This window comes from Calidris pugnax, unplaced genomic scaffold (genome assembly GCF_001431845.1).
Source record: "Calidris pugnax isolate Ruff unplaced genomic scaffold, ASM143184v1 scaffold75, whole genome shotgun sequence".
NCBI lineage: Eukaryota > Metazoa > Chordata > Aves > Charadriiformes > Scolopacidae > Calidris > Calidris pugnax.
This window is the reverse complement of record NW_015090908.1, coordinates 324,008-336,578: the sequence shown is the minus strand read 5'-3', so window position 1 is coordinate 336,578 and position 12,571 is coordinate 324,008. Positions and strand designations below refer to the sequence as shown.

The 12,571-nt window shown below is 45.0% G+C and overlaps 1 protein-coding gene across 1 annotated transcript; it reads right to left on the bottom strand.

Annotated features, from left to right (window-relative positions):
- Positions 1 to 844: 844 nt before the first annotated feature.
- On the bottom strand, positions 845 to 12,172 carry LOC106892204 (chromosome unknown open reading frame, human C21orf58). The gene is made up of 9 exons (XM_014949217.1): positions 12,111 to 12,172; positions 11,915 to 12,021; positions 10,379 to 10,436; positions 8,466 to 8,533; positions 7,620 to 7,763; positions 7,055 to 7,169; positions 5,521 to 5,660; positions 3,598 to 3,764; positions 845 to 2,168 (listed from the first exon to the last, which is right to left on the bottom strand). The coding sequence occupies exons 2-9, from the start codon at positions 11,972 to 11,974 to the stop codon at positions 2,153 to 2,155; spliced, it is 768 nt and encodes a 255-aa protein (XP_014804703.1). The 5' UTR covers positions 11,975 to 12,021; positions 12,111 to 12,172; the 3' UTR covers positions 845 to 2,152.
- Positions 12,173 to 12,571: the final 399 nt, after the last annotated feature.

The window sequence follows — 12,571 nt, the reverse complement described above, 5'->3', positions numbered from 1 at the left end:
AGAGCAGGAGGAGAACATGCATCTTCTGGGCTTCTGCTGGTGCTTTGCTGGGCTGCAACTGCAGGGGCACCCATGGGACAACACAGACTAACTCCTGGAGCACTCTCTTGAGGGTGATATGTGAACCACACTGGTTGCCCAGGGGCCCTGGCACTGCATCCGAATGAGTTGCCACTGAAGAACCTCCACTGTTTTTCTCTGATTTACTCAGCAGTGAATTGATCCACGTTATCTGATTGACTGATACACAGCAAAGAAAACAGAGCAAAGTGGGCAAAGAGCAAGGCAAGTTTTACGTAGTAAATAAATTATTCATTAATTGTTTTCAGAGCACAGAGAGCACACCATTAGCTTCCAGCAGTGACAGTTATTATTTGGGAATATCACTCACAGCACTCTTTGCATACTTATCTGGTAGGCTTTACAAATTGCCCCATGATCTGGATCACCAATTCGACAGCAGCAATTTAAGGTACGCTGGTTAATTCATGGATTCCTGTGGATAACACAGCGTTCAGTCGTGCAACTAAAGCTGGTGTCGTAGTACTGCTTTTTGCACAAGCAGCCTCAGCCATGGTCCATGTCCCTGATCTGGAGGCAGGAGGCACGGACACGCGGGGAAGCTCCTGACCCCTCAGTGAGCAGAGCTATGTGGTTTTTTTGTTTTTTTTTTTTTGTGGTTGGACTCGATGATCTCTGAGGTCCCTTCCAACCACCACCACCACAATTCTGTGATTCTGTAATTCATTGTTTATCTTTCTGTATTAAACACAACCAGGCTGCTGAGAGAATGAACAAGTATCACTTGATTAAAACTCTGAGCAAGCCTTCCAAGGAGTCCTAAATGAAAGCAAAAAGACCAGGATAGCATGGGCTCAGATTAAAGCCTGCCCTCTGAAAATTAGTGAGAAAAGTAAAGAAGGAAAAGGTGTTTGATTTATGTTGCTGAAGAAAAAGTCATGCCAATATCCAAGGAAGAACCTCAGGATTTTATTCTTTTTTTAAATCAAGTCTAAATCCTGATTAGATGAGGGAAAGGTTGAGAAATAATGAAACAAATATATACAGTTTCAGGCTGCTTAAATCACCTTCCAATAGCTTTTTAAGAATAAAACCTTGAATATTTTGAGAACCTTGAATATTTTAAGAATAAAACCTTGAGCAACCTGCTCTAGTGGGAGGTATCCCTGCCCAGGGCAGGGGGGTTGGAACTAGATGATCTTTGAGGTCCCTTCCAACCCGAACCATTCTATGATTCTATGTCTACTAACCTAAAAAAAACCATGGGTAGCTTTGTAAGTGGGAAATCTGGGAGATGTGAGAGTCAGAGCCCTCCTGGGGCAGAAAACATGAACTGTGGTTAGCTGGGAATAGACACTGCACGTCAATGTTCAAACCCAACGAATGCAGAAGCAGATTTCCTTCTGTTCTTCTCCACTGAGAATTATTTATCCAAATAGTGCACAAAGCCAGCTCACAAGTGGGGCAGACTGTTGGTCTTCAGGAAAATCCATTGCCAGGATTTTGCCCTGCTACGCAAGTAACTTGCATTTGGATCGTTCATGCTCACTTTAGTTTCCCCAACAGGTGATTACTGTAGGACAAGTATACCTGTGAGGCAGCAAAACTGAAAACGTTGATGGAGGAACACCTCAGGCTGATGAAGTTTGGTGACTAAACCCTCATTCAGGCATCCTGGGTTAGTTTGCATTATTGTCTCCTGGAGAGCAGCAAGGTGCATTTCCTCAATTTGCACTTGAAGGGGACTGTCAGCCCTGGAGCTGGGTCGTACTAATTTGCAAGGGCTCAATAACACTGGTGTTAAGATTATTTCAGGCCCAGGGGCTGTGGGCTGCCAAGCCTGCAAGATACTTTGGGATGGCTCTTCTTGATTCTATAAAGAGAGAGCAAAAAAAGTGGTGGTTGCTTGTGGCTGATGTGAGCTTGAAAGATGAAACAACTGAACTAGCAGAAACGGGTGAGCAGGCCACAGGTGCATGGTACATTTTTAACATCTGCAGTCTTTCTCCTGCTCACTTCTTGTACCAACAATGTGCAGTCATACAGACATTAGACTGTTGACCAAACAGATGATTTAGGAACTGTTCAAATACAGCAACACCATGGTCCGCTTGCAGAGTAACACGTACTGTCAGTATGTGGGCCACCTGCAACAAGAAAAATGGCTTTATTGTGTTTGGTAATAGCCAACAGTATCTATGCTTGCTGCAGCTGCAAAAGGACAGTGTAGATGAGTCAGATCTCATAATTCATGGTGGAAGGTAGCTGAAGAAGAGGAGGAATATAACTTAAAAGCCATGACAAGATCTTCCTTTGCTGATTCCTGCAAACAGCTAATTGCACTGGGTCTGAAAGGAGACCCGAGATCTTTACCAGTAAAGACTGCAAAGCCATGTAAAAGTGAAAGATGTAGAAATGTTTCTCCCTTATAACCCCATTAGGTAAATAATCTGTTCAGGAATTCAAATCCCATGCTAAAGAGGGCCATACAAGGTTGCCCGTACATGAGCGTGCAGCTGCATCCATCCTGTCCTTCTGTTCACTAAGGCTTTGAAACAGCCCTACCACACAAATAAAAGCTGCATTCCAACCAATGCAACAGTGAGTCCCCACCACAAAGTACCCAGTCACCCCACCACAATCTAGTAATGGGCATTTCTTTACCAGCCTCAGCACGTAAGAACATTCTAGTCCTGCTGCTTCCACGCCTGCTTTCTTGCTGTCTCCTCCTGACACACTCAGCAAGACCCCTGCTCTCTCTTGGCTCAGACCCTTCCCCAAGGCTCCTTCTGCCACTGGCATTCACATGAGCAGACTAGCTCAAACACTAGTCCCGGCGTGATCTGCTCACACCTAGAAAGCTGACCAGGCTCAGAGATAGCAGGAAAGGCACAGGCAGGTGAGCCCCTAGAGGAGCCAGCTGCTGACTTCTTCTATGGGCTTGAGGGCTCTACAGGCTTTGGGACAGTGTAGGAAGAAGTTCATCCATTTCTGCACTTGAAAAAACATCCCAGCTGCAAGCACAGGCGTATTGCAACGTCTCAGCTTCATTTCTGAGTACTCCCCTCCCTCTGTACCATTTTCCTTAGTGAGTGGATGTGGGTTTTCTTCCCAGGAATTTCTGATTAGCAAATATTTCAGCAGTGTTTTAAGAATATAAAACCTACTGGGAACCTTCGCCTGAATGTAAAATACATGCAGCCTTTATTTAGCCGATGTCTGCCAGGTTCACAGGGAGACCATAAACCCAAGGTAACAACCACTGCAGAGCAGAGCAGAACCATGCAACGTTGCTGAATGGTGGCTCTGTGTGGCAGGGACATGGCTTGGTATCATCTGCAAACGTTGTGTGATCCTCATGTTTATTCCACAGTAAGCAAGGATTAATTACTCGAGTTATAAGATTGGGTGTATCAAATCCTCACTTAACCTGCCTCAGTCCCATTGTTGCGTTAAAGACAGGACTGGCCTCAGTGAAGGACCACAAAGGCATGGGATGGTCTGGTCTACTTAGCTACCCCACCTGTGCAGGAAGGAAGGGCTAAAAGTTTACGTTGCAGCTGCCCATTCACTTACGTTGGCAGGGCAGGGAGCATGCTGACGGTCCTGTGATGAGTCGTGGAGGGGAAGCCCCCATGGGGCACTGGGAACACCCCTGTGGGAGGGATGTGGTGATGGTGGTGCACTGCAGAAGGCCTGGGTCTGCCTGCTTTCACAGCCAGGGGAGCAGCAAACGGCAGGTCCTTGGTGGAGAGAGACAAAGGGCAATTCGTGAAATCTGTGCCCCCGTTGGATGGGTCCCTGGGTGAGGGCTGGGTTCCCGCTTGGCCACCCTTGGTAAAGGAAGTCCTTCAGCACATCTGGAGATGGGTTTTGCAGGCTCCAACACAGAAAGTCCAGGAAACACTCGGCATTTTCAGATTTCACCTGATACTCAGAGGAACTCAAACCCCACTCCCCTCAGTTTATCCCACCGGTCTATGTCAAGGAAATGCACGGTGAGAGGATGGCCTGGGGAGGAAGGTGTGCGCCTGGGGGATGCACATTCTCCCTCTGCCATCTTCTCTTAGATGTCGGGTCCTCCACAGAAAACTGCAGATGAGTCTGCTGGCTCTCCCAGTACCACCATCTGCCCCAGGCATGTCCTTCACAGCAAGGGGAAAAGAGTATTCAAATCCAGAAATTGCAAAGTTTAAGGAAAATAAATAGAAACGGACTTCCGTCCGAGGCAACACTGGGTACAGCTCTAACAAGAGGAAGAGCCAGCACTGTCTCCCATTTCCACAGCAAGTCTGCCCCGGCACCATGGCTGACAAAGCCAGCGGGCCCCTCTGTGGCACAGGTGGGACTTTGGTGCCCTGAAATGTGAGAGCTAGCAGCTGCTGGCAGAGGCTTTCTGTCCAGGGCAGACATTTGGTCCCAACAGGTGCAAAAAACCTGTCAGCTCCCCTCCAGGCCTTGGGATGGGCTATGGAAGGGGATTGCATTTCCTACCCCTCTGTTAAACCCAGGGCTTGGGGCCTTTTAAGCTATCCGTTGCTTTTGCAAATAGCACATAGGATAGATGAGAGTGGGCTGGGCAAGGAATGCAGAAGTGTGGGAATTACTTTCTCAACACCCGACAGCCTTAACACCTGAGAAAAAGAAACCAAATCTTTCTTACATCCCAGGGAAAAGACATGGGTAGCCTGAAAATGGAGAGGTAGGAAAAGTATAGAGGAAGTTTTTGCAACACTGGGACATCCCCTCCTCCCCAAAGATCAACTGTCCTTGCTTCCTAGGTAATAAATGCTACAGATTAGAGACTAGAAATACATTTTTCCAAAGCACTTAAGGACACTAAGGAGCTCTCTCACCTTGTTTAAAATAGCTTAGGAATTGGGCATCTAAGGGTATGTCCAAAATTACATTCCTCTTATCAGGCACTGATAAGGCATTTTGGAAAAACCCCTATAGGGATCTATACACCAAAATATCTTTAAGATCTGTCCTTTCAGAGCTCAGTAGCCATTGATTTTCAGTGAGACAGGAACTAGAACAGTGGGGCTCCATGTACGATCACAAAATCTGTGCTTCAGCTCTAGCTCATTTGAAATTTTACAAATTTTACCAATTATAGGATTTGTTACATGAATATTGCCCCGCTGTTTGCAGCACATGGACCTGCAGCAGCAGATGCCCGGTGTAGATCTCTTCCATGCACAGTCTGTTAGTGGTTCAACTGTACAGGAGAGACAATTTTCAGAGCTGGAGCAAATCCAGTTTGCACTTGTAGAGAAGACATTCTTCCACTGGGTCCTGTCACAGTGCTCATCATGGCAGAGAGACAGGCTGTGCTCTGCTCAGGAACAGTCTCCCAGGGCAGTGGGTCTGAAGATGCGCACAGCTGTTAAGCAGCCCAGACTTTCTGCATGTTTTGTCCAGGCTGCACACCCTCCCAAGGAGATCAACCAGTGCTTGGTGTAAGCAACAACGCCCCTGAGACTCCAGTGCCATTACCTGCTGTGCGTGCTGAAGCAAGGGAGGGTTGGCTCCAGCAGGCTGTGTGAATGACATCGGTGGCAGAGCCTTCAGCATCATGTTCTGCATGATGATCTGGTGCATCTGAGCGTTCTGCATCAGCATCATCTCTACCATATCTAGGAAGAAGTCACCCCAAGGAAGAAAGTAAGGGCTTTATCAGTGACTGACATATAGCAGAGGCATTTTGGTAAGAAGTACTCTCCAGCATATGGACTGGTCATCACAACCAAGACAAAGCAGCTGAAAGGGACACATGAAGAATATTAGCATTATTTGGTTGGGCAGTGAAAAAATAATCTCTGTGAATAAGACTGTTCAAACCAGCTCTTCTCTTTCTCCTCCCTTGGAGTTGAGCATCTTCTGTCTGTTAATTCCCCTACAAGCCCACCCCTCTGGCTATGCCAAATGGAAGCTGGAGAAGGACTGGGTGCTAGAGCACTCTCATTTACTCCAGCATGGACCAGCTCCTTACAGTGCTCTCTATTGCTTCGGCTCAAGATCATTGACTTCCATGAGAGTCAATGAGAGGTTTCCTCAACTTTTTGTGGTATTGCAGTGCCACCTTGAGAGTCCACTGTTTGTGCATCAAATCTACTTACCATGATCTCTGGCTCCTAATCACAAAGGACCTGTGCAGTGTAATTAATTTGCTTGAGTGGGGGAAGGAAGGAAGGAAAGAGAGGGGAGAAAAAAAGAAGGAAAAAAATACAACTCTCCATTTTTTTATACTGGCCATACCAAAAGTAGTTTACCTCTATCAGCTTCAGAAAAGTCATGACTGAATTGGGACTATTTTGTTTATGAAAATAAATTCTGATTGAAAAATCCAGACACTTGGATGAAGAAAGAGATGAGAAATATTGCAGTTTCATGACTCAGGATTTCTCTGTGGGATGAAGAAACCATCAGCTGAAGGTTGAGCCAGAGAAATCATCCCAGGTTTTGGTCATGTATTATTTCACAGTAGCATCCACCCGTGTTTAGAAATAAACTCTTTATATTGGCATTGCACTATATTTGGACCAGCACTTTCAGCTGTTCTGTCTTGGTTCCAAACATGGGGCATAATAAAAGGCTGTATTGTTCTGAGGAGGCTGAACAACAAGTTAAGAGGGAACAAAAGAATAAAAACAGATTTTAGAAGCCTGTTTGATAATTTTGGAATCATCTGTACGCATGACTTTGACCCAGTTAAGATTACTCAGTGCCATGGGTTGAGCTGCTCTGCTTTCCCAAGCTTCCCCAGCAGCTTAACCCCACATTACTGAGTTTGTAGTCCCTTTTTCTTTAGTTTTAGTGACAAGAGTTTGTTGGAAAGCCTCTCAGAAATGGTATCTAGTCCATTTACGGAGTGCAATTCCCACAGCCCCAGCAGCAGCCCAATGATGAAGCAGCATGTCACTAACCAGCTTGCCCACTGTCCCATGCCCCCTTCCACTTGCCATGGCACCTTGCCTGCCCTCTCCAGGCTTGGTGACGGGAGCTGGCTGCTAGACAGAGGGTGTGTTACCTTCTTTAATGCTTCCAGAGTGGGGGGCTGCAAAAGGCTGGGCAGGGGGGAGCTGTGTGATCAGGGGGGACGGGTGAGGTAACTGCTGGATGATGGTGGCAGACTGAGGTGGCATCTGAAAAAGAAAGGAAAATGGAAAAGTCAGGGTTGGTTTTGGCCAGCTTTCTCATCTTTGGGAAGGGAGAACAGAGAGTATCGTCTGCCTGGACTTCAGAGTAAGGCTTTGGACATGAGATCCTCATGGAGAAGCTGTTGAGGTTGTGGGCTGTAGAGCAGACAGTGATGTGCACTGGAAACTGGCTAAACGGCTTGGCCAGAGTGTAGGCAATTCTCCCACTCCTCTTGCTACCTCGTTTCTATGGTAAACCATTCACATTGGTAATTTTGTGCCTTATTTGTAAGACAATTTCCCTTAGATTTGGCATAGGACAGTAAGGGTCCAATACAACAGCAAGAGGCATATCTGCCTTTTCAGTGGGATGAGCATTTCCATACAGCTCCCGAGTGGTTGTTGTCTCACACTGGCACAGCACTAGTGGTGTCTCCTAGAAGAGAGGATCCTTACCACCTGCTGGATAATCCTTGGTGGCTCCGCTTGGGGAGCTGGAAAAGGTATCTGGTAGACATCGGGGGGGACAGCTATGTGGTTATGACAGTGTACTCCAGCTGGTGCAGGAGGCTGTGAAAGCTCTTCTAGAAAGTGCTGCTCCTGCAAAATAAAGTATCTTCTAAAAGAAAACCTGGTCACAGAAAGGCAGACAGTATTGTTATGCTCTCTGGATGCCCTTTGGAGCCCACAGCAGGGCACAACCTTGCTCCCCAAAACACTGCTTCAGAAATGTCCAGCACTGCTGCGCCCGACAGGCAGACCATAAGCGATGGCTGCATGAAGGGAAGCACTCAAACAGTGCCCACACAAGTGTAAAGAAAGTTTTCCTTCCCACATATCTCGAAGCCATACAGTTTGCAGCACAAGCAAAAAGGAATGGAAAAACAGTGAAGAACAAACTGCCAGTCTGGGAAAATGTTTCATTAATAGTTGGTATCCTCCACAAACTAGGAATACCTAACAGAATCAGTTGTTCCTATCTCGGTGGCATTAAAAATCCCTTCTTTGCATTTTGCCACTATACCAGAGAGCTTACAATACAGCAGATCAGGACAAACAGAATCAATCCACCAACTAACTGACGTGGGTGCGAGCTTTGTTAGCTGTAGCGAGGGAATACAAACTGCTCTCCAGCCCCTCTCCCTGATAAGCTGCCCCAGCCCCTGTATTCTGAACCAGCAGAGCCCTGAATACTCCCCAGCCAAAGAGCTAAAGGACAGGAAATACTGAATCCGCACTGGCAGTGGACATGCAGATAACCTAGCCCTTTCTGTTGTTTCTCTCCACAGAGAGGGCTCTTACCCTAAGTTCATGCAGAAGATCATTCCTTCGCCTTAGGGCACTTTGGAGCATATTCTCCCGTCTGTTCCCTGAAGGAAGAAAACTCCCTTATCTTCTCAAAGAATCACAGAGTTATTATAGCACCAACATTATGAGATTAATTCTGGAAAATGTGTTATAAGATAGCTCGACTTCTTTCAAAAAGTGTTGTAGGCTACTTTTCTTGTCAAATCCAACGAACGGATAATGACTTTATGGCACATGCAGACACAGCTGTTCAGCATCTCTACAAAGGCAACACACCTTCCCCGAAAATAAGCTTTTCAGATTGCTCTCTAAAGCTCCCTTTTAACCTCCTGTCTTAGAAACTCACTTTACCTTGAAATTTTCTAGATATATTCTGTACATGCAGAGGATGATAGTGCAAAGTGTAAAAAAAATTTGTTGTGACATATCAAAGAAGACTCCATTTTGAATGTCAACTTTTGTTCCCTTTTTGTTTTGAATCAACTTCCTTTTCAGTTCTCCCCACATACAGCCAATTCTGAACTTGCTTGAAAAGAAAATTACAAACATTTTCAGATACATTGGAGGCATGCCCAGCATCTGCTCCGAAAAGCACCACTTTGCATTTTGGAAGTGTAAGTTGTTAAAGGGGTTTTTAATTTTTGGCCACAGCATTGAAAGTTTACAACTATTTGTGCATCATCTCAATGAATATGAGCCCAGAGTATAATCTAGAAATATTGCTGATCTTATACTAGTACCCTTTAATCCATAGTATAATTATAAACACTGCATGTGCCATGCGAAGTAACGAGTGCACTAGCATATAGCACATGTAGCTTCCATGGAAGTACCATTGGAGGGAACACACTACTTGTACATGAAACATCATAAGAGTCTTTGAAAAGGTTTGATAAAGACACAAGTTATTTTGAATTCCCTTATTTATCATCTTTTAGCTGGTTCACTAGCTTTTATAGAGAATTGCCTATTCATAAGCAGGCTGGGATTCCTGACCTCTCTGCCCAAAGCAAGGTCAGGATGTAATTGCACATGCATGGCTTCCTGGTAAAATGGATCTTTTTAGCAGATCTTATCAACACAGTCCTCAAGACCAACTCTTTCAGCATAACAATTTTGTTTCATAAGCTGAGTCACATTTTTTTACACTGGAAACCATATTCTGGTATGCATAAGGCTGCATTGGTCAGCCTCGAAGGTGCAAAGCAGCATTAATAGTGGAGTGTTCCTCCAGCCTGGATCCCTTGGAGACACACAGCTGTCCTAACAACTCCTTTACAAGATCAAAGCCAAGCATACAGCTGGACTGCAACAGGGGCTTGCTCCTAGGTATAGCAGCTAGAACACATAGGATTACCAGTAGTTTGCTTCAGCTGAACCAGCATCCGCAGCTGAGAGACGGCAGAGAACACTAGGGCAGGAGGTCATTCTTATGTCAGTGCTCATCTGGCTGATCAAAAAAACTACCAATTGAATAAATTTAAAAGATAAAATGTAAATAGCTGCACAGTATAGCAAGCCTGTTTTCCTTGCATCAAGGCCGCTAAGATTCAATGGCTTAGTTAGGACCGAGACTAGTATACAGACTGACATTGCTGCACAAGCTTCATTGGAACTCTCATTTTTGCTACTTCTAATCCCCAGGGCTGCAGGCTGAGCTGGAGCAGCACTCACTCTAGTTCAAAGTCTCTCTCCTGCCATGCCAAAAATGTCCCTGTCACAGAAGCCAAGACAGAGCAAGTTCTGACTACCCAAATGCCCAACCACTGAGTTCACAGAGGCCCCTTCCAGCTTTTAAGGAGGAGATGTGATCATATGGTGTGACCTGCTGAGGAACTCATGCCTGAGAACATTACTAAGCCCTTTCTGAATCATGTCTGTAATTAGAACAAATGCTTCTCTTTTACTTGCGGTTGGGAGAGGTGACTCCATCTTCTCTAGGTCCTCCCGTTCATTTTCTAGTCTCTGTTGGTAGAACCACAACAAGAACTGGTTATGAGTTCACAACAATTTCCAACCCTACCTTACAGGCATAGGTTTGGGATGGAGGAGAAAAAGCAGAAGTGGAGATAAGCGATGTTTCTAAACTGCTAAATCACAGCTACAAGAAGTATTCATAGAACTATGAAATGTCTCAGTACAAATCTAGTTACGCTAAAGGAACAGCCATGTTTCCAACTGGCCAGGATATCCCAGACCTGGAAATTGATAGCATAGTGAATCAGGAGACTTAATACATAATTTATTTTGTAGGCTAAAGAGCTGGAACATATGAAGAACTTGATGCCAGACAGTTTTGTGTATTTGATGCACTAATAGGCCTAAATGACCTTGATGAGCCTCACCTGGGCCTTCCATCCACACCCCACCACTCATGTGCCCAGGAGTCCCTTTAATTTCAGCTCTAAGTCCTCAGTTCCTAGCTAAGCTGTATTGGTCTGCAGTTCAACCACAGCCATGCCTGTGACTGGCCATGGATCCTATCCTGATCCCAACCTGCAAGTTGCTTCCCACGTTGGCCTTGGACCTGCCTCATCGTGATGAGCTTGCCTGACAGATCTGGACTTTTGGTTGATCTTGGTCACCATCTCTGGCTCTAACCTGCTTGTCTTGCTTGAGGACTGGCCAGCCAGGCCCCTGCCCTGATGGCTGTATTATTGTGCTTGACTCCTTAGTCCATGGGGAGTAAGTTGTTGCTCCCTGATGCTCAGAATTTAGAGACCTGTTGCTCATATGCAGGCTCTTGGTTCTGTGTGGCTCCACAGTGGTAAAAACTTTGCCTTCAAATGGCTGCTGCATCTAAGACTTTGCCACAGAGACAGATTAGATGCCAATTCCAGCATTCACACATCCAGACAAACTGTTTTTCATTCTAGACAAGTCTAATGGAGGACACAGGAGTAGAAGATCCACACTAGTGGATGTCAGATGGGCTGAGTGGAGAAACTTAGGTGCATTAGTATGTGGAATCACAACAAGGAGCTACTTGAATTCTGTGTGACGCTTCACATGTTTCCAGTGAAGGTCTGTCCATATTTCACATGGCAACATATCTTAAGTGAAAGTAAACAAAAAAAAGAAGATATAAAATTGCCTTAAAACATTCCGAGGTCCTCTTTACCCAAAATTTACTCCTAAATGCTGTCTGTCACAACTCAAACTGTTTTTTGAGCTATCTGGTGACATATCCCATAAGATCAGTCACTTTAACTCCATTTTTCATTTACTGTAGGTCTATGTAAACTTGCACAATATGATTTTAAAAAGTGATAGTGACTGTAACACTGCTGCACGTTGGTCTGCACAAAGAAAGAGGTTCTCAGTTGGCTGCAGATCCTCTTTGTATCTCAGTAGAAATCTAATTATTTAGAACACAAACTTAATGCTTAAACATGCAAGAGCAAAAGAGAGAGCAAAGGTGACCATTTCAGTTACTCCCTTACCTTTTCTAGGAGTTTGAGTTTCAGTCGTGTCAGGTGATCCACCACTGAAGGGTCTGTCATTGTAGTACTCTCTTGGAAGAGCAGGCAGGCAAAAACAGGTTAAAAAGCTAAGCAAAAGCAGATAGGTTTTCAGTGGTCATTTTTTCCCTTCCACAACCTTCACAGAAGAATAATTCCAATAGAAAAAAATAATTACAAGATTGTGAGCAATTGAGGGAAGAAGAGAAGAGCTTCAGCTTCACTCTCAGATAAAAATGAGTACAGATGTTCACCACAATGTCACAGACGCAACCTTTTCTGGCATTTCTTTCAATGCATTTTCGCGCTGCAGGTTGCAACGGTCACAGAAGGGTAACTCAGTGTGAATGTGTGTCTGTTCTTAATGGTTGCTAGCCTTGTCCCCAGCAGTGGCACAAAACCTGGCTCTCTGTATTGTGTCTAAGTAGCTCAGAGTTTTGTGCCTGTAACCCGGTTGCTAAGTTTGTAGTGTCAATCCCCAATACAAACAATTTAATCTCCAGGCGTAGAAGCTTATGTATGTTTTGTAAAGTAAATGCGAGCACATTAGTGGACAAGAAAAAAAGGAAATAAAAGCCAATGGTTCTCTAACACAAACCTAATTGATACCTGATAGCAATATTTATCCCACTGTAAGGG